General features: G+C 52.2%; 1 protein-coding gene and 1 long non-coding RNA gene across 7 annotated transcripts in view; one reads left to right on the top strand and one right to left on the bottom strand.

Annotated features, from left to right (window-relative positions):
• Positions 1 to 4,207: 4,207 nt before the first annotated feature.
• LOC109548410 (uncharacterized) lies at positions 4,208 to 13,655 on the top strand. The gene is made up of 3 exons (XR_004522647.2): positions 4,208 to 4,347; positions 6,558 to 7,886; positions 8,436 to 13,655. It is a non-coding gene; the product is annotated as an uncharacterized lncRNA (long non-coding RNA).
• Positions 7,259 to 21,592, bottom strand: part of ARHGAP22 (Rho GTPase activating protein 22) — a 202,839-nt gene continuing 188,505 nt past the window's right edge. For 4 of the 6 annotated variants that reach the window (XM_033842536.2, XM_033842537.2, XM_073793355.1 and 1 more), the window contains 5 exons: positions 18,130 to 18,262; positions 17,170 to 17,243; positions 16,455 to 16,576; positions 13,649 to 14,549; positions 7,259 to 7,785 (listed from right to left, as the gene is read on the bottom strand). In XM_033842536.2, coding sequence (XP_033698427.1) covers positions 7,557 to 7,785; positions 13,649 to 14,549; positions 16,455 to 16,576; positions 17,170 to 17,243; positions 18,130 to 18,262 — 1,459 coding nt within the window. In that variant the 3' untranslated portion in view covers positions 7,259 to 7,556. Of the gene's footprint in view, positions 7,786 to 13,648; positions 14,550 to 16,454; positions 16,577 to 17,169; positions 17,244 to 18,129; positions 18,263 to 21,592 lie in introns of those variants that run through there. The other 2 variants (XM_073793356.1, XM_073793357.1) reach the window with 2 other exon arrangements.

Here is a 21,592-nt window from a genome sequence, read left to right as displayed (position 1 = left end):
GATAGACTGGGTGGCAAGAGCAGACATCTGTGTGGAGTGTTGAGTTAATTTAATTTCCACCCAGCCATAATACCCTAGTGACACCAAATAAAATGGAGTAAGTAATGCATTCTTGTTAATTGAGGTACTACATTTATTTTACTGTTGCTCCTCAAAAGGTCCATTGACTTTATGTGAATGAAAATTGATTTGTACTGGTTTTGTGGTTTGAAATTTTTTTATTTAGCTTTTATAGCTAATACACCAATATGTCTTTGGACTTCATTTGAAACTAAAAGATACTTCAAATATGCTCTGTAAAGTTAGACTTCTAACATATTTCATTTACAACATCCTGTTGTCTCTTTTCCTGCTTTGGTAGTTAGTAATATATTTCATTTAATTCCATCAATTAATGTGTGCATATATGTCTAAGACCCTATGTTAGAAGCTGGAAGTGAGGAGTGATCTAAAAATGGATGACACTCAGAGTCTAGGCAGTCTGATTGAAGTAAGTGTTGTGTGAGGAACAAAGACCATGCTGAAGGGACACAGGGAAGGACTGATTAGAGGAAATGAGGGTTTCGCAGAGGAGGCATATTTTTTAAGGCATTTTTGGAGAGGAAGGGTATTCCCAGGTAAAGAGAAAGGCAAGGAGTGAGGAATGGTCTGGCGGGGTGTGAATGTAAAGAGAGAATGTGATGGGAGATAAGACTGAAAAGTTGAAGATCAGAATTGAAACGTTTTGAAGAAATTGTCATCATTTTAAAGGCAGTAGGAACTACTGGTTTGTGAGAAAGAGGAGTTAATATGATCACACCTTTGTTTTATGAGGGTCACTGACAGTGGGATCAGGTCTGGTTAGACAAGGCATGGAGATTGGTGACTGGGAAGCCAGATACTTTGTTCATATTGAGAATGGAAAATTGGGGACTCAGATTGCCATAACATAAGTGAAGTTGCCAAGATTAGCATTTGGGGCCAGTTGGTCGGCACACAAGAGATTGTGCAGGGAAAATATATTCAGTGTATTTTACAGTTTGTACATCACAGTTCATGACAGAACACACTTCAGGTATGGCATCCACTTGCCACTTAGTATTTCAGGAGTGGAAGGAAAGGAAAGATTGCTCCCTAACTGCCTGTAGACCTCTCCAGTCTTGTAGTCCCTTTCCTCGTGAGGTCTGCGTCATCCCCTTGTGTGGTCTGTGCACCATTTTCACTAGTGTCCTTTTGTGGACAGAGGGAAAAGATAGGGGATTCCTGTTGGATGTAACATAAGTAAGACTGTTAGAGTTACCCGGACAGGTGGGGGCATAGTTGTGATTGCTGAGGATTGAGTGAGTAGTGAAGCAGTAGTAAAAACAGTACTTTCCAAAAGTTGGCAGGAAATATAAAGAATCATGACAATGTCTTGAGGGGTAGACTGAGGGGTCAGAACACGTTAAAAGGGAGAATTTAAAAGCACATGTGCCTCGATGAGACAAGGTCCTGGAGAGGGTGGGATCTACTGAATCCTGTGGATCCAGACTAGCCTGAGCTCCAGATGGAGAGAGTGGGTGATCTTGGACAAGTTTCAGCTTTGCTGAGCCTGGTGCTGCTGCATCTGTCACAGGATGGGAGATAGTCTGTCACAGGGCTGCTGAAATGATTTACTTCGTGTACTTTTATCAAAATAATTAGTGTAAAGCAAATATAATTGTTGACTTTAGCCTTGGAAAGGAATAGAAATGGTTTAAGATAATGGAGAAATGTTGCAGAGAAAGGGAGGAATTTTGTGTGGTCCCCCATCTGAGAACTTACATACATGCTGACCCCCAAGTCATCCTCGTCATCCCTAGTAGTCCCAATTTTCATGTGGTTGGTAAGAATAATTCTCACTTGAGAGACATGCCTCAAAATCAGTATTGAGGGTTGTTGCTGTTGTTTTTTCTGAGAAGTAGAATTAAACATTGTTTTGATTCTATTTCATATATCATTCCTGCCATTCAGCTCATTCCAGCTGAACCTCCTCCATGGCATATACTTTACATCTTTGTGCACATTACTCCCGCCATTTGCCCATTTGAAATCCTCATTGCTGAAGGCCCACGTTTGATAATTTCTCCTCTGATAAACTTTCTCTGCAAGGACTTTTTATTTCATGTCCCCATTGCATGTTTCCTTTAATTTATTCGTTCATGCACTCCCCATTTTGTTCCACAGAGAATACAAGACAACAACGTGCTGTATGTCTTTTCCTTTTGTTCTGTGAGGGCATCCTGTGTGCTAATCTACTGATGCTTCGCCTTGGAATCCCTTGGATGGAAAAGCCTGTCTTACTCCTAGATCACGATGACTGGGAAGTAGGCATTCAATCAATATTGGTCTGGGTAAGCTAATGACTAGGACTATCTTCTATACCGTTTCTATCCTCTGAAATCCAGTATTCACTGCCTTCAAAATCTGGCATAAGGAAACTGCATACAGCACTATGAAATTAGTGTAGTAATGTGAGCATGTGCTCTGACACCAGATACCTAAAGTAGAATCCTGGCTTCACACTAGTTGCCTCACCTACAGCAAGTTGCCTAAACTCTTTATGGCTCTGTTTTCTCAGAAGGGTTTAGAGGGAGAAGGTGATTCTGATATAGAAATAGAACTATGAGGGGGATGGTTTTTCTACAAGCTTCCCAAGATGATTCTGATATGGCCCGTCCATTTGTTACCAGCTGCCTTGGAAAACTAAATACCAAATCCTCCACCGGGAGCAGCGACAAATGGGAGACAGCATGCAGCAAAGAATGAGGTAGGTCATGCTCCAGGGTGTTAAGAAGGGAACTGGGAAGGTACCAGGAGACTGCTGATGGAGCCCAGAAAGGGAGGAGGAAGTGGAGGAGGGACAGACCATGCTGCCAAAGTGGTTATCATGCCCCCCACCCTCCCTAAAACCCTTCAAGGACTCAATACCTAGCAGTGATGCCCCAAGTTTGTTGCACTGAACACTAGTTCTGTATTGAATTAGTAGCAATATTCTTGGAGAGCTTACTCTATGCCAGGCACTTAAGTGCTTTGACTGTATGAGCTCACAGTTTTTACAACAACTTTATGAGGTAAGAACTGTTACTCTCCCCTCCTATTATATGAGCAAACTGAGGCACAGAGATGCTGAGTAACTTGCTCAGGGCTACACAGCCAACAATGCAGTGGGGCTAGGATTTGAATCTGGGTAGTCTGCCTCCGTTTTCACTCTAACCACTGTGCTCTACTGCCTGAGAAATCATATGTGAATAAAGCGTTTCGTGTTCAAATAAATTTGGGGCTGCTAACTAAACGTAAGCATGTTCATCATTTTTCAGGACTTCTCAAAGAGTTCGGTATGCATTTCCATAAACCTACCTCAACTGTGTCCCCGTCCTCCATCTTCCTATCTCCTCTCTCCGAAGCCAACCCCTCCACTTTCCTTATCTTTTTTCAGACTTGCCTCTCCTCATTATTGCCTTTTCTTCCTCACCAGTCTCTCCCTCTCTGCTGGATCATTCTTGGCAGCACACAAGCATGCTCTAGTAATCCCCTTCTTTAAAAGCTCTCCCTTGCCCCCTCCACTTTACCACCCTATTTCTCTGCTCCCATTCACATCGGCACTTCTGGAAAGACTGGTCTGGGCACAGTGTCTTCCCTTCACCTCTCATTCAGTCTTCAGTCCATTACTGTCTAGCTTCTGGCCTGTCAACACTACTACACTTGGCCTGGACCACACCAGTAGTTCCCTGACTAAATGCCCTGCTGCTACTCCCTCCTGCCCCCAAATTCATCCACTGTCCACCAGGGGCCAAAGGAGTCTTGTTGAATGCAAGCCAATTCATGTCTGTTTATTTAAAGCACTTGAATGCCTTCCTATATCCCTTCAAATAAAAATAACTCTACCATGGGAGACAGGGCCCTACGCAGTCTGGCCCCTGCCTGATTCTAGCCCTGTCCATCTCCCACCATGCCAGCAAGGATGCTGGCACTCATGTAACTTTTATAGCTCTTCTCCTTCTGTCTGCGGCTGTCTGGTTGCATGACTGCCCCTTCCTGTCCTTCAGTCTCAGTTCTGTCACAAAGGGACAGTGTCTCATGTGAGACAGCTCCCAGCTAAGTAGATATGACAGTTACTCCACCACTGCTGCTGCCACGTCTTGCTGTCCCTTTGTGATGGAACTATGTAGGATACTGGGAGAACTCTCCAGGGGGCTGGGGCCCTGCATCAAAAGGAGGGGGATATTGTTACTGACTCCATTTATTGCCCACAGATCACGGAGCCTGGTTATGTGGACTCCATTCTGAAGCCCGTTTACTGTGTGGAGTGAACACGGTTCATGCCTGGTCTGTTATTCCACCAGCCAGGTAAAACAAAGAATATCTCTCCCTCTGTTTTTCTGTCTCTGCCTCTCTTTCATACACACACATCCCTAAAACTGTATTCTAACTTCTTAAAAACGGGACATTTGCCAGTCTTTTAAAATAAGCCAACTCCCTTTTTTACAGTATGAGACTTAAAATTTCCAGTTTTTCTTTAGAGTCAAACACAAATTTTAAAACACTTTTGAAGTAATTTGGGAGCAGAATCCTAGATTTTCAATTTTCCACTATTGCATGGTTGATTCATCCATTATTTGACAATTTTTAGTAAGTTGCCTTTACTGAGAGCATTCATGTAGGTTTTCAAAAAATTGATTCCTTGTCTTTTCACATTTATAATTCATTGGTTTACTTATTATTTTAAAATTTAAGGATTTATTGTTATTAACCCCTTAATTTCTAAACTCTGATTACAGAATTTAGTGACAGGCTTCAAGAGGTCTCTGAAAGCTGAATTTTTAGTATATGTGGTTATTTTTCTTCAGAGGGTCCATAGGCTTCATCAGATTCTCAAATGTATTTTTTTAATTGAAATACAATGTTATTTTAATTACTGCTGTACAGCAAAGTCAGTTGTGTATATATATATATATATATATATATATATATATACACACACACACACACACACACATACACATTCTTTTTTTATATTCTTTCCCATTATGGTTTATCATAGGATATTGAATATAGTTCCCTGTGCTAGACAGTAGGACCTTGTTGTTTATCCATTCTGTATGTAATAGTTTGCATCTGCTAATCCCAAACTCCCACTCCATCCCTCCCCCAACCCCCTCCCCCTTAGCAACCACCACTCTGTTCTCTATGTCTGTGATTCTGTTTCTGTTTCATAGACAGGTTCATTTGTGTCATATTTTAGATTCCATATGTGATATCATACATTTGTCTTTCTCTTTCTGACTTACTTCACTTAGTATGATAATCTCTAGTTGCATCGGCTTACTAAATATTAAATGATGTCATTACAATAGGTACAACTTGAATCCACAGGTTTGGGGACAGGTTCTGTAAATGCAACTCAACTGGGGAGAATGAAGCAGATGAGTACAGGGTACTGGGCCAGAGCCCCCCAGTCTCAGTGCTCAGCGTGCTTTACAGGCAGAAGTCAGTACGTTTTACAGATAGAATGGAGGGTGCTGTTAAATGGAAATTGGAGGGCAGAACGTCAGCAGACGTTCATTGCCAACTAATTTTCAGAGAAAAATCACATTTGCAGGTCTTAGTTTTGCCAGCAGGTGGCAGATGCGGCTCATGAGCTGGTTTGGGGCAAGGACTTGGCCAGAAGCTGAGCTTTGCCACTATTAATGGCTAAGAGAAGACAGCCTCCCTTTCATCATGTGAAACCCCTTTGGTCTTTTCTGCTCTTTTGATAGCCTGGCAGCATTTTCTCTCTAGGTCAAAGTCGGCAGAATTTCAGGGCTGTGGTGAGGGAACTCAGGACGATAAAATACACTGGTGTTCCCACCAATCTCCTCCTAGCCTCAGTTTCTCCTCTGAATGGGGAGCATGCAGCTAATTCCTTTGTTACTGAGTTGTTGTGAGGAATCAGTCACTTCGTACTATTTTCTTTCTCCTTGAACAGAGGAAGGCAATATTTCACCTTCTGGGAAAGCTAGTCACCCAGCATCCAGTGCTGTGATGGCACTGGTCCTGGGAGCAGATGCAGGTAGTGCTCTCCACTCGTCCCACCCCTCAGAGCTCCGCAAGAGAACTCGGGCTGCTGATGCTGCTGAAGGCCCTCGGCAGCCACTTGTCCTCTTGGCTGGTGAGGCCAAAAGTGACCCAGCAGCAGACCAGTCATTGGCCTGCCTCACCACTGTTAGAGTTACTAGTTGGCTGGGCCTGTAGGCTTGCACCTTAGAGTGCAGAGCCAGCACTTCTGGGAGCACTGAGACCCTGGCATTTAGAGAATTGCTATCACATGATAGTTTATACCTGACTCGAGGTAGATGGGTGGTTGGGCCTGAATGACTTCTCCAGAGACGATAGTCGGAAATTGGGGCACTCTGTTGACCCCACTCCGCTCAAAACCACTGCAGTTTACGGCTGGGGGTAGTGAGGGGTGATAGGTAAGGACACCATGAGCAGGAGCAAGTGGTGCTGGTGCTAGCACTGCCTGTGCCCCAGAGGCCAGTCCTCTCTGCTTAGAGGTGGCTTCTTTGGTGCCCCTGAAGGCCCATCCTGTGGAGCTCTGGCCCAGGCCTGGGCTGTGTGTGGCGGCAGCCACGGAAAGGTTTTCTTGAAGGATTTACCCCCGTGGAGCCTTGAAGTCTGAGGATGAACTGGAGGACGAAGGTAAGCAGGCAGGGAAGGGAGAGGGGTTAGCACCAGCTCGAGGGGAATTTGCAAGGGAGATGGGCACAGTCTGAGGCGTCTGTACCTGGAGGACAGAGAACAGGCACTACCTATCACCTTGGCTCACCTTTCCTTTAGAGGCACACCTTGTCACCCTGCACACTCCCGGGGTGCAGAAGCAGGGAGTGCAGCACCCTTGCTGAGCTCTGACTCACAGGCTCTGGCTTTGGAGCAGAGCTAGAGTCAAGGGAAGGAAAGCAGGTTACAGGGGAAGGCCTGAGAGGAATTCCAGGACAGACACAAGCTGCAGAGGCCCAGGTGGCCCAGAGAGGGAGCAAGCAGTGAGGTAAGCCATCCTGCCCAGAGCACAGAAGATGGAGCTGAGAGCACAGACATGTGGCTAAGTCCAGCTTCAATGACCATGGCAACAGCTCCTCTGGGACCTCTGCACCCCACTTCTGAAGGCCCCATGCCATTCCACCCATGGAACACCTTGAGGACTCCCAACCCTGCGAGAAACGGGAGAGGTCAGTTGGTACCCTCACTTTGCATGCCCATGAAGGAGTCAGGCATCCAGGCATCATGCTTTCAGGGCAGATTTAATAAAGAATGCAAAAAGGTCCTGGTGAGCTACTCAGATCCCAGGTGCCACCTGTTTTGGCAGCCACGGGACTGTCCCCCCTGACGCCTGCCATACCCTACTCAGTCAGAGCAGCATCCAGCTCCAGAGCAGGGCTCGGGCTCCCGACAGGGCATGTCAGGACTGCTCTCTCCAGCTGGCACCAGACCTGGCACCACTGAGGCCCAGGGCCAAGCTGCAGAGGCTCTGGTTCCTCCCGAGGCAAGCTGAGCAGCAGCACAGAACTCTCCCCACTCCTTTACTTTGGTGCTCTGGCACCTTTTGCCCCAGCAGTCAGGCTTCCCAGGGTTGAAAAAAACTCCTCCATTTCCTTCTGCAGCAGCTGGTTCCTCTTCTCTGCGTCCTCCCGTGCCCGCTCTGAGTTCCTCAGCTTTATTTCCAGCATTGTGTACTTTTTCTTTTCCTGGTCTAGTTGTTCTTCTAGCTGTAACATTCGTTTCCTCAGGTCGGCACTACCTTCTTCGAGTCTTAAAATTCAAGAAGAAAGACATCATTTTAGACTTGGGCCTGCTGGGTTTGCCAAAGAAAACTCCATTGTCAGCAGACACTTGATGGGGCGAAGGAGCTGGTAAGGCCTGGGACCAGGGGAAGGATGTGTGCGGGCTCAGACCCGGTGCTGGGAGAGGCCACACGGACTGCATCTCCTCACCAGACCCTGGGGCTTTTCCCCAAGCCAGTTGGGCTTCATCCCCGAGACCCTCCCCCCTCAGCCTTTGGCACTAGAGGCCAGGGGCCTCCCTGAGTCCTCACTCAAATAGGAAGACCACTTACCCTCCCCTCCCAGCCAGCTGTCCTGCTGAGGGATGGACTGCCATCTGGCAGAGAACAGGACTGAGCCCTGCACCCAGAGGGAAGCAGGAAACTGTCCTCACGTTTGCTCTTCTACGAGACCCCTTGAGCTTCAGGCAGAGACAGCAACTCACAGGAAACCCCATTCAGGTTGTCACTTCATCTTCCGTTCCCTCTCGGCCTTCACACCCGAGCCCAAATGTCTCAGCCTCTGGGAAGCTTCTCTTGATCCTCCCCAGCATATAACCCACATTACTGCTCCTTTTTGCTACCACAGAGCTACACCTCAGGCCTCTGTAGAGGTTAACACATCTGTCTTTTCAACCAGACGACCCACTCCTGTGAGACATGAGGGACTTGCTGCGCCTGGCTCCTAGGAACTGACCTGACTACAAGACACATGACTGTGGGCAGGACTCAAACTTCACTGAGCCCTGGTGTCTCACCCTGAAAATGCAGGGGACGGCCTTCCACCTATGCACTGTAGCTACGATGGACCAAGGAGACCACGTGTGCACAGCATACCACCTGGCACATGGTGTACCTGAAGCAAATATCCATTCCCTGCCCCATCCAGGATGAGGCCTGGGCCTTCACCCTCAACCACTGAACACAGAGCATGGAGAAGGGCTGAAGTCTGGAAGAAGAGAAGGATGCCCACTTTCACTACTTCGATATAGTACTGCAAGTCCTAGACACAGCAATCAGACAAGGAAAAGAAATAAAAGGTATTCACATTGGTAGAGAGGAGGTAAAGTTATTATTTGCAGATGACATGATACTATATATAGAAAACCCTAGGGCTTCCCCTGGTGGCGCAGTGGTTGAGAGTCCGCCTGCTGATGCAGGGGACACGGGTTCGTGCCCCAGTCCGGGAAAATCCCACATGCCGCAGACCGGCTGGGCCCGTGAGCCATGGCCGCTGAGCCTGCGCGTCCGGAGCCTGTGCTCCGCAACGGAAGAGGCCACAACAGTGAGAGGCCCGCGTACCGCCAAAAAAAAAAAAAAAAAAGAAAACCCTAAAGACTCCACGCAAAAACTACTAGAACTGATAAACGAATTCAGCAAGGTAGCAGGATACAAGATTAACATATAGAAATTGGTTGCATTTCTTTATACTAACAATGAAACAAACAATCCCCTTTAAAATTGCATCCAAAAAAACAAAACAAACCACCTTACGAATAAATCTCACCAAGGCGGTGAAAGACTTATATGCTGAGAACTACAAAACATTAATAATAAAGGAAATTGAAGGTGATTCAAAGAAATGGAAGGATATCCCATGCTCTTGGATTGGAAGAATATTGTTAAAATGGCCGTACTACCCAAAGCAATCCACAGATTTGATGCAATCCCTGTCAAATTACCCATGACATTTTTCACAGAACTAGAACAAATAATCCTAAAATTTATATGGAACTGTGAAAGGCCCAGAATTGCCAAAGCAATCCTGAGGAAAAAAAATAAAGCAGAAGGCATAGCACTCCCAGACTTAAGGCAATATTACAAAGCTAGAGTAATCAAAATAGCATGGTATTGGCACAAAAACAGACATATGAATCAATGGAACAGAATAAAGAGCCCGGAAGTAAACCCACACACCTATGGTCAAATAACCCTCGACAGAGGAGGCAAGAATATACGATGGGGAAAAGACAGTTTCTTTAGCAAGTGGTGTTGGGAAAGTTGGACAGCCTCATGCAAATCAGTGAAGTTAGAACACACTCTCACACTATACACAAAAATAAACTCAAAATGGATTAAAGACCTAAGACGTGACACCATAAATAAAACTCCTAGAAAAGAACAAAGGCAAAACGTTCTCTGACATAAGTCATGACAATGTTTTCTTAGGTCAGTCTCCCAGGCAACAGAAATAAAAGCAAAAATAAACAAATGCGACCTAATCAAACTTATAAGCTTTTGCACAGCAAAGGGAACCACAAACAAAACAGAAAGACAACCTATGGAATGGGAGAAAATACTTGCAAATGATGTGACCGACAAGGGCTTAATTTCCAAAACAGCTCATACAATTCAGTAACAAAAAAGCAAACAACCCAGTTGAAAAATGGGCAGAAGACCTAAATAGACATTTCTCCAAAGACGACATACAGATGGCCAATAGGCACATGAAAAGATACTCATCATCACTAATTCTTAGAAATGCAAATCAAAACTACAATGAGGTAGCACCTCACACTGGTCAGAATGGCCATCACTAAAAAGTCTAAAAATAACATGTTGAAGAGGGTGTGGAGAAAAGGGAACCCTCTAACACTGTTGGTGGGAATGTTAAGTTGGTGCAGCCACTATGGAGAACAGTATGGAGGTTCCTCAAAAAACTAAAAATAGAGTTGTCATATGATCCAGCAATCCCACTCCTGGGCATATACCCAGACAAAACTCTAATTCAAAAATATACATGCATTCCTATGTTCATAGCAGCACTATTTACAATAGCTAAGACATGGAAACAACCTAAATGTCCATCGACGGATGAATGAATAAAGAAGATGTGGTACATATATACAATGGAATATTACTCAGCCATAAAAAAGAATGAAATCATGCTATTTGCAGCAATATGGATGGACCTAGAGATTATCATACTAAGTGAAGCAAATCAGAGAAAGAAAAATATCATATGATATCACTTATATGTGGAATCTAAAATATGACACAAATGAACTTATCTATGAAACAGACTCATAGACATAGAGAATGGACTTGTGCTTGCCAAGGGGGAGGGGTGGATTCAGAGTTCAGGATTAGCAGATGCAAACTATTATATATATAGGATGGGTAGACAACGAGGTTCTATTGTATAGCACAGGGAACTATATTCAATATCCTGGGATAAACCATAATGGAAAATAATATGAAAAAGAATATATGTATAACTGAATCACTTTGCTGTACAGAAGAGATTAGCACAATATTGTAAACTAACTATACTTCAATTAAAAAAAAAAGCATGGAGAAGGGAGAAAGCCTTCCTTCACTCCAGCCTCCCATCTGGGGAGCACAGGGCATAATGTCAGAAGACCCTCCCCAAGGCAGGGGCAGCAGGCCCCCCATGAGCCCCCTTCACTGCTTCTCCTCCCATCCAGGGCCCTCCTTTGCCAGGTCCTCCCTGCCCCTTGGTGCTCCTGAGCACAGCCTCCACGCCACTCCTTGAGGGACCTTGTCCAGCCTCAGACTTGAAGCACTTAAAGCACTCAGTGTGCTGACAACCCTCAATCTTTATCTCCCTCAAGTCCACTCAGAAACTTAGTAAGTATCTCCAGCCTAACAGACCCACAGCTGAGCTCCTGCCCTCCTTCCCCAAGTCACGCTCCTATAGCCCCAGTCTCCCTGGCTCAGTGACCACCTTCTTCCAGATACTCGGCCAAAACAAAAATGGTGTGTCTCAAGTCAGTTCTTTTTCTCACCACCACACCTGATCAACTGGAAAAACCCAAACATATTCAGAATCTGGCTGCTTCTCCCACGTTGTCTGCTGCCCCGTAGGTCCGTGCCAGCCACAGGTCTGACCTGGATGGCCATGGCCTCCTGACTGGTCTTTGTCTGCCTCGTCGAGCGCTCCTGAGCACAGCAGTCAGTGCACCTCATCAAAGTGACCAAAGTCCTCCAGGTCTTCCAGCAGCTTCACATCTCACTGGCAATAAAGTCAAAGCATCACTCCTGCCAAAACAACTTGCCGCCTGCCCCACCCCGACTCCGGCACGCTCTCAGAGCTTGCCCAGACACTCTGCCAGTACACAGTGGGGCAGGGACTCGAACCCATAGCCTGCCAGGCTGCATTTCCCCTGAGAACCCCAGCCTCCAAGGTGAAAGATCTAGAAGCTCAAGTCAGCTCCACAAACAGCCGAGAAAGTGAGATGTTGATTCTGACCCCCTCTGAGGCTGCCCTCAGGCAGTGTCTGCCGAGTAACACTTCCTGTACACTCTGAGCTCATCTTCAGCAGTAATCACCTTCCGGTGAATCTGCAGGGAGCTCCTGCTATTACCTCTGCCTGGTAAATTCCAACCCAGTGCTTACATTGTGGGTTTTCTCCACAATTTCAAGCTCCGGAGTTTTACGCACACTGTGTCCTTTCTCCTCCTTGCTCAGCTCAGTCCTATCAGTCCTTCAAGTCCTGGCTCTGACATTGCCTGCTGTGACTTCCCCCATGGAGGGGCTGCTGCCCTCACGGCGCCTTTCCTGCCATCTTCCTGCCGTGAACACAGAGACTGCACACACCTGACACTCCCCAGGTGCCCAGGAGACAGCTGCCAGCAGAACAAGAGGGTCAAATGCTACCATTCCAGCTCCCTGTGGGAATCCCAGGCTCAGAAATAGAAGCATGAATCCCTTCCACTTCCACTGTCTGATGGAAAGAGGAAGCACTCAGAACCCAATGAAGCCCCCTGCTAGTGGGTGGGACATGGGTTCATAGGTCTGATGCGTAGGCTGATGCAAGGCCTTGGGCAAAAGGAGCTAAGGGGTCTGAGATGCTGATGGAAGCACCGCTCACTGTCCAGTGTAGGCTTTGCTGGTGATTTTAATTGGGGAACTCGGCCTCAGAGCTGGAAAATGCCCTCTGCACAGGGAGGCTGGAACCAGGGCCCATCAGTGAACAAGCCTGCAAGCCTTAAAGGGTGGCACGAAGGACTTCCCTGGTGGCACAGTGATTAAGAATCCGCCTGCTAATGGAGGGGACACGGGTTCGAGCCCTGGTTGGGGAAGATCCCACATGCCGCGGAGCAACTAATCCCATGTGCCACAACTACTGGGCCTGCACTCTAGAGCCGGCGAAGCCACAACTACTGAAGCCTGTGCACCTAGAGCCCGTGCTCCGCAACAAAAGAAGCCACCACAATGAGAAGCCCGTGCACCGCAACGAAGAGTAGCTCCTGCTCGCGGCAACTAGAGAAAGCCCGTGGGCAGCATCGAAGACCCAACACAGACAAAAATAAATAAATAAATGTATATATTAAAAAAAAAAAGGTGGCACGAGGTGTCCTCTGCGACCCAGCGGAAGGGAGGGCTTGGCTCGGCAAGGCCAGCTCCCTCCTCAGAGAAAATCGGATTTCGATCCAGAAGAAGTCCTCACTCTACATCAGGTCCAACCATGGGCAGTCAACCAGGCTGGCCTGGGGACTGCAGTGCACGTGTGCCCTGCCCCAGTCCCAGTTCCTGGGCTACAGGACATACCTTGGGGGCCTGCCTCCTCCCTGACTGAGGACCCCAGAGGGACCACCACTCTGAGCCTCTCCATCAAAGGCCTCTGACAGCATGCCAGCCCCTCAGCTCCTGAGCTTTCCCAGACATAGGATCCCCACCCCTCCACTCCCAGCCCTGTCCTGTGGGCATTGTCCCAGAAAGGTGGCTCCTGGGCGCTGGCTGCTCTGAGCCCTGCCTCCAGGAGACTTTCTTTCAGAGCCAGAGGCTGACTGCCCGGACCGGTGCCCAGTGAGCTGGCTGGCTGCAAGGGCCCTGCCCGGCCCAGGGAGCGCCCACCTCACACTCCCCCAGCAGCTGCAGCCCTTTACCTTTTCACACTTGTCTCATACTCAGTCCTCTGCCGGCACAGCTCTGCCCGGAGCTCCGTGACCAGGCCCTGGAGAGTCTCAGTACGGTGGGCGAGGTCCTGGGTGGGGCTGCCTGGGTCACTGGGCTCACTGCTGCTGATGCAGGCGCCCACCCTGTCCAGGCCGTGGTCCAGGTCTGGGGATCTGCACTCCTCGCTGCTGCTGGGGACCGGGGAGGGCTCGAGGGCCCCCTCAGTGTGGAGGGAGCTGCAGGCAGAAGAGTCACTGGCCCTGCACGCTGTGCAGCTGCTGACCGAGCCCCTGGCTGAGGCCTCGCAGGAGGAGGCCCCAGACCATGGCATGCTGGCCACGCTGGGCGTGCTGGGAAAGGGGCTGGGCAGGGGCACGTTGTCATAGGTGGAGAGTCTCTGCTCGGAGCCTGAGTCCTTGAACCGGTCTCCCGAGGAGGCCCGGCGGTGGCCTCGCAGGGAGGACAGCCCATTCATGAGCCAGTTCCCTCCGGAGGAGATGATGGGCACCTCCAGGGATGAGGTGCCCACCTTCGGGCTCCCCGACCGGGACCCTGACTGCCGGAAGGAAGACCTCCAGTTGGGCAGAGTCTGCACCTTCTTCCCAGGGGTGGCAGCAGGGCTGCTTCGGCTACCCAGGCCTGTGGGAGAGGTTCTAGAGAATGCCGCCACGGCAGCCCCATCCAGAGAAGAGGCCCTGTGCGAGGGCAGGCCAGGGGCACTGGGGCTGCCGGGCTCTGCCTGGCTGTCCCTGGTGACCTCCTCGGAGCCCCATCCCACGGTGCATGGTGGGCTCCCACGTGGGGAGGCTGGCGCTTCCGTGGTCCTCGAAGTGAAGAGCTGGCTGTGTCTGCGGATCAGGACGGTCATCAGGTGCTGGACCAGAGAAGTGCCTGCCAGGAAGAAGGAACAAGAAGAGCCTGGCTGTGAATACCTCCAGTTCAGGCTCTCCAGACCAGTCCGGGGAAGCTGCAGCTCGAACCCAGGGTGCCCAGCCCTGATAGTAGCCCCAAACCAGGCTACTCCTCAAGTGAGGACTCAACGAGAGCTTGCCACGTGCCGCCCCAAAGGAAAGGACGGCCACCACCCCCTCCAAATCCAGGCAGGGACATAAGGACCATACCCAAGAACCCCCCTCCTCCAATGTGGGCCCTGGAGCACAGAGCAGCACTGTCCCTTCGCACCCACTCCACCCGGCTGGCGGGGGGACGAGCAGGCACAATGCCTGTTCAGGCTGCGGGCTGAGCCAAGGGCAGGCTGGGACTGGAAGCCAGGACCTGGATGGCAGGGCCCTCTCAGCTGCCCCATATGCTGCCCACAGTGGCCATGCCTGACCGTCCATACTCTGGGAGGCACAGGGCTCTGGGACACAGAGTAGAGATGTCTTACCAGGTGCGTGTAGGCACACATACACAACCCCGTGCACACAGACAGATGTACACGGCTGCCCCCCAACGTGAACAGCCCCCCACACATGCACACAATCCCTCTTCTCCAGGCCACAGCCCCTGAGATGCAGCCTGTGGCATCTGTGGGGACTCGGTTCCTGAGGCTGTGGGGTGGGGGGAGGGGTCAGTGACAAAGGGAGGCGGTGCAGCGGGACCATGGTATCGATCCTGCTGCCTCGTTCCCTCCTCTTGTCCTCAACCAAATACCAGAGACTGGGGAGGCTTCTGCGTGATGAGGAGGGTGAAGTACTTGGGTGGACCCTCCCACTAGAAGTAACTGAGAATCGTGGGGAAAACTAAGTAAACAATCTTTAGTCCAGAAAAGTAGGTGAGGCAGAAGCTCAGCAAGTCAGTGGGGTGAGCATCTGCCCTCAGACGTTTGCACAACCTGGCAGGCGGGAGCTCTGGGGAGACCTGCCCGTCAGGCCAAGGGTGTGCCAAGCGAGAGCATCAACCCCAATGGTCACACCCTCGGCTGGGGGCGGCGAGGGACAGCTCCACAGCCCACCCTGCCCCTCCCCTAGGTCACGCTCGACAGGAATGGCCCCTCTGCCCTCAGCCTGCCTGGCGCCGGGGGCAGCGGGCTCCAGCTGGCGTCGGGTGGGTCCTGTGTGAGTCTCCGCCGGCATCTGCGCTCAGCCAGAACTGGCTGCGGGTTTCCTGCCTGTGAGCGGCTAGGCTCTCACACTAACCCCGCCAGCACAGTCTTCCATGGGGTCTCCAAGCAGGGCTCTCATTTCCATGCCAGCCTGCACCTGTGCCCTTTGAAAAGTCGGGCTGACAGAGTCACCTTGCCTCTCCTGGCCTGTCTCCTCATCCGTAAACTGGGGGCAGTAACCACAGCGCGGGCTGCTTGTGAAGATTAAAAGACGGTGGTAGAAGTAAAGTACTTAGCAGAGGCCGGGGCGTGTTAAAAGCAGCTGCTGTTGCTATTTTTTTTAATCATTATTAGTCTTCATTATAGAATGGAATATTCCTAGGGTTTGCAAAAGCTCTGACATCCAGAAGAAGCCTGTGACAATTACTTAATCGAAAATTACTTTAGTAAAGCAAAAACATCTGTGTGTGTTCAAGGGCAAGTGCGCTGACCTTTTCCATACCCGCTCCCCAGCCTCTCTCACCATTCTAACTGCACCTTATGACCCCATCCACAGGGCAAAGCTCCTTTTCCTCTTAGAGCTGACCCCACGGGGGAGGAGGCGCTGGAGGAGGTGGTGAGGAGGTCCAGAGAGGCTGCTGCCTAATCCCCAGGGATGGAGCCGCCCTTCCTGCCGGCCTGGCGTTGAGGATGCTGAGGACTTGCCCAGGATCAAGGCGAGCCCAGAGCACCATGCACACCCCCACCATTACCTTCCATGATGGTCACTGGGTCTTCTATCTGCGGCCGAAGTATATTAGGTCCAAAAACGGTTGCCAGGTTCTGGACACTCATCTTGTTGACATCTGAGTGGGACTGAACTTCATCCAGAAACCTGCAATGTAAGGAAGAGACAGTTGGCAGAGAAGCAAATCCTGATGCCAGATCTACTGGGAGCTGCCTGGCCCCCATGCTCAGCTGCACCCACATTTCCACAGCTGCTAAGCACAGCCAGCTGCCCTGCCAGGCTTGGAAGAAGGCAGAGCTTCCTCTAAGATCTGAGAGGGCCGTCAGAAGCAAAGGCCACTGGGACAAGGGCCTGTCATGGAAGGACACATAATTCTCCCACCTGCAGTGGGGCCAGATGCCCAGGAAGGCCCAGATCCCCCCAGACACGGGGCTGGGTGAAGGCCACCCTGCATGTCCTCGCCTGGCACCCTAAGCCTAGGTCGTGGTCAGGGGGCAGACCATGGGGAGGGGATGGTGAGAGGCACACAGAGGAGGCAGAAGGAACAAAGGCTGTATCCTTTTCCTTCAGGAATGATGTGCTCAGGACTGTAAGCTCTATGAGTGCAGTGACTGTGTTCTTCTATATTCCCCATTGCCTTGACAGACATGTGAGTGGAAGCATGACCCAGGCCCCCCAACCCCCCTGAAGGGCAGGGAGCCAGAGCACAGGGGAGGGAAGCCCCACTCCTAGTCACTTACTTGCAGATATATCTGAGCAGGTTGTAATTGACCAGGGGAAGGCTGCTCACTTGTTTAGCCAACTCCAGAGTTCCCTTGGGATTGAGAGAGAAAAACAGCATTTCAAAGACCAGCAAGGAGGCCCCAGTCCTTCTCTTACTAGAGGGAGTAGGGGGTGAGAATCCGAGTCCAGACCTCCATCCACAGCCCATGGGCCTGGCCCCAGGTGACCAGAGGGCACCACCACTTCCACCTCCCTGGCTTGTGACCTCTGGGGGGAAGCAGATTTACTTTTGAGAAGCCATTGTGAGGGATGTGCCTCTGCAGGGCCACAGAGGAATGTCAGGGCCAGCTCACCGATCAAGGTATAGATATTTGCCAGATAAAGACTCCTCATCTCCCACACGGCCAGAGGGAGGGCCAACAGTCCTTCCCCAGCCGGAGCCCACCAGGGCTGCAGGCGGGCAGTGCGGGGCGGGGGGGGGGGCTGTCCTGGGAGCAGTCTCGAATTCTTTTGGGAGGTGGCGGGATAGAAACAGATGAAAGGTCTGGTTGTTTCTGAACCCCACGGCTGGCCTGGGCAGCCTGAGTTGGTTGTGGGAGCAGGTGACGGAGCAGCAGTGCCTACTGGGTGGTGGCCCAGCCTGAGCTCCCTGTGCTCAGGGGCACGGCTGGGACACGGCCTGCTTTAGGAAGTACCTGCCCCTCCGGGAGACAGAGGGCCGCACACAGGGAGGGGATGCTCCAGGCACCTCGCCCCAGCGTGCCCTCCACACAGTGGGATGTTCCGGCCCTCCCCAGATTAGGAGGTCTAGGCCTGTCCCCCACAGAGCAGGCTGCTCCAGGGCACCACCCCCCTGACACACAGAGCAGGCGGCAGGATCTGTGTGCCATGAAGAGTCACAGAAAGTCCTGTCTCCACATACCCGCCACCAACTAGCAGGCCCACCCCCCCAGGATGGGTCCCCGTGAGCCACTAACCTCCCCCTCGTCCTTGGTGAGCAGCTGGGCGCAGCTAAGGAAGTCCTCATACCTGGCGAAGGGGACCACAGGCTCGGGGAGCTCCCGCAGGTAGAGCTTCAGCAGGGAGGCCACCGTGTGCACGTCTGTTGTGCTGCAGGCAGAGGGATGAGTGTGAGGCCTGGGCACCAGGGAACCACAGGAGTGACCAGTACCCCGGCCCACCCCCACCAGGGGCAGCCTCTGCTCTCACGTCCGTGTGTGTGTGCGCGTGCACTGTGACGACTGGCTGGTGAACAGGTGAGCGTGAAGGGCTCCCTTCCACTGCCCTGCTGCCTGCCCCAGGGTACTCTGGAGGGTGACGTGCAGCTGCTCCACACCGGGGAGGCAGGCAGCCAGGGGCACAGCTGTCCTTCGACCCAAGCCTGAGCTTGCTCCTCTGCCCAGGCTCACCCTCCAACGGAAGCAGGAGGGCTGTGTCAAAGGTGCCCACCATGCAGGGCTGCTGAGCCCCTTGAAAAAGGGCAGCTGTCCCTGGGCACCTGCCACCAGGGGCTGGGCAGGTCAGAGGTCAGGCTCTTTCCCTGGCTTCTGGGCTTCTATTCACACTATGGATGCCCCATTTCCAGCACCCCAGAGACCCGTATGTGCACTCCCAGCCACCAGTCTCCTGCTCATAGCTGGGAGCTGCCCGGGCTGAAGTGGGCCCTGTGGAGGGCGGCAGCCCTGGGCCTGTTTGGACTCTCGGTTCAGGTCCTGGACTGCAGTCTTGGCACCTCCTCCAAGCTTGCCTCCCAGGCTGGGCTAGACCCCAGGTATTTCATCTGCTTTTCCAGGGCCCTGGATTTAAACGCTGGACCTGCATTTCCCTCATGGGAAGTGCTCAGGAAAGATGGGCCTAGGACCAAAAGAACATGGCTGTGCCGTTAAGGTGCCACCTGGCCCTGGCTGTCCAGGCTGGCATCACTGAGCCAAGCCCTGGGGTCCCTTCCGCCCTGGCATTTGGAATTCTGGGGTTCCACAGGGCTACATACACCTCAAACTCACGCACCCAGAGCCCCTCCCTTCCTCAGGACTGGTGGCTCTTGGTGGCTCTCCGTCTGGCCAGTGGAGCAGCCCCCATCTGTGCCCCCACCTCCCCTCTCCAGCCAGACATGCTGCCGCCCACGGCCTTCAGTGCCTTCTCTCAGCCACCTCCTCTGCTGACCCATCCATTTCCTGGGTGCTTAGGTCCCCAGTGAGTACCCAGCCTTGAGCCCAATGCCCCTTCTCCCACCTGGGGACCCCATCAGTTCACTGCCAGCCACTGTGTGTGCAGGAGCCCCAGGAGGATGCGGGGAGGGATGGGAAGCCAGGAGGATCAGCTGCTGGCCTTCCGACAAGGGCCAGCCGTTATGTCTCCCCCGACATAGAGGAGGAGATGGAGGAGGTGGAAGCATTTCTGATCTGGGCAAGTAGACGCAGGGTGGCCCCTCCATGCTGCAGACCCTGCCTCCGCGTCCCTGCCCAAAGCCCCATCCTGGCGGCTCCTGGCTGCCTGCGGGTTCCAGTGCTTCTGCGTCTGCGAGCTTGGCCCAGCCCTGACTGCCTCACCTTTCTCCCTCCCTAGAAATTCACTTCCTCCCTCTCTCCCCACTCCCCACAGTTGACCCAAGGCTGCTTCTGGTCACTTTCTCCCTAAACTCCCCTCAGACCCTCCCCTTCAACACACACCTGCCTGAGTCCAGCCCCAAGCTCCAGCACTCAAGGAGAATGTTCGCAGCCCACAGCACAATGGGTGCCCACCAGCCTGTGAGCCCTTTCAGGGCAGGTGTTGTCACCCGTCCCGCTCCCTCTCCCAGGAGCAGGCGCACAGTGTGCACCGGCAAGGAGGGCAACAGCTGGAGACAAGGGCTTGCCCTGGGGTCCAAATCAGCTTCTGCCCTCGCTGTTGCACAGCAGGTAACCCGCCGTGAGGCAGATAACCCCCAGCCTCAGTTTCTCCATCTGCAGGATGGATCTGGTAATGCCGCCATTCCCCTGCATCTCTTCATTCCCAAAGACCCCCTCAGCCCCACCGACACCAATGTCCATCCAGAACACAGCTGTGGTCTCCTGGCCCCTACACCTCGCTCCCCTACAGTCCACTCTCTATGCGACAGCCTGGCCCATCTTTCCCATCCCAGCCCAGTCAACAAGCACTATCTCCCTGTGGGCCAGATTGCGTGCTCTGGGAGCCAGGAGCACGCCCTGCTCTGTGCTGTGGGCCAGGCCAAGGGGAGCTTGGTGATGGGAACCCGGGCTGGTTCCCTGAGTGCATTTATTTGTCATCTGTCCTGGCCACGTGAGGGCAGGGCCTTGTCTGTTGTCTGTCCTGTTCACGGCCACTCCCCCACACCTACCAAGCACTCTCCCTCAATGGATGGGTGCGAAGTGATGTAAGAAGAGTTGTTGCGAGAGTCACCAGAGCCACCAAGGTGGGGCGTGGGGGAGACCGTCCTCGAGATGCTCGGCAACAACACGGACGGGGCTGGGAGACCTGCTACGGGCCAGGGACTAGAGACCAGGGTGGCAGGAAGGGACAGGTGTGGTGACTGCGGCTTCCAGGCCAGGTGGGGCTCTATGGAGGAGCGAGTCCAGGACTTGAGGCCGGAGTTCACGGTGCAGAGCGTATCTATGCACATGGAGCAAGCCAGCTCGGTCCCGGATGGCCTCTGCCAGCGTGTGGGTGAGGGGAGCAGCCCTGGGACAATCTCGTCAGGAAGTGGAGAAGAGGAGCCTTGGGACGCCTGTGTTGGGGGTGGGCACAATGCAGGGCCAGAGGAGATACCAGGAAGTGGGAGAGAATGGGGTCAGATACCCCAGGAGAAGCTTCCAGAAGTGAGAGGCACTCAGAGCCCGGGCCAGCTGTGGCAGTGCAGGGAACACTGTGGAGAAGGGTCCTGGAAAGGTGGGTGGAGCCCCGGTGTTCAGGGGGCTGAGGACGGGCAAGCGTGGGTACAGGAGAGGAGACCCTAGGTGAGAGGCTGTCGGATGACAGGAGGGAGAAACAGGATGGTTCTGGAAGGGTGAGCAGGCTGAGAGAGGAACTTTCCTGGAGGGGGGAATGTAGGTGGAGGGCAAGGGCCTCTGGGAAAGAGGCCAGGATCCAGCTGGGCAGAGCCCACCTCTGGGCATCTTGGGTGAGTTACATGGGGTCTCCCAGCCTTGGGTTCTAATCCATAAAATGGGCATATGACCATTGAAGAAAAGTCTGTAAACGCACTGAGGGCAGGGCTAGTGTGGGATGCTCCAGATGGAAGCAGGGGGTCAGGGAGGGAGACGGAGGGCGGGGGAAGAGAGGCTGAGGAGAGGTTGAGGTTGGAAGGTGCAAAGGGGGGGGTCTGCCCTGTGCCCGTCATGCCACTCACCCTTGCTTCTGCCCCCCCTCTGGCGTGGGGTCCCCTTTGGCCACTGGCCCCTAGATCTGGTCGCTGAGCAGAGTCACTGGGGACTTCTATACATG

This window comes from Tursiops truncatus, chromosome 16 (assembly GCF_011762595.2).
Source record: "Tursiops truncatus isolate mTurTru1 chromosome 16, mTurTru1.mat.Y, whole genome shotgun sequence".
NCBI classification, from domain to species: domain Eukaryota; kingdom Metazoa; phylum Chordata; class Mammalia; order Artiodactyla; family Delphinidae; genus Tursiops; species Tursiops truncatus.
The sequence above is the reverse complement of the archived record's forward strand: the minus strand, read 5'-3'. Positions and strand labels throughout refer to the sequence as shown.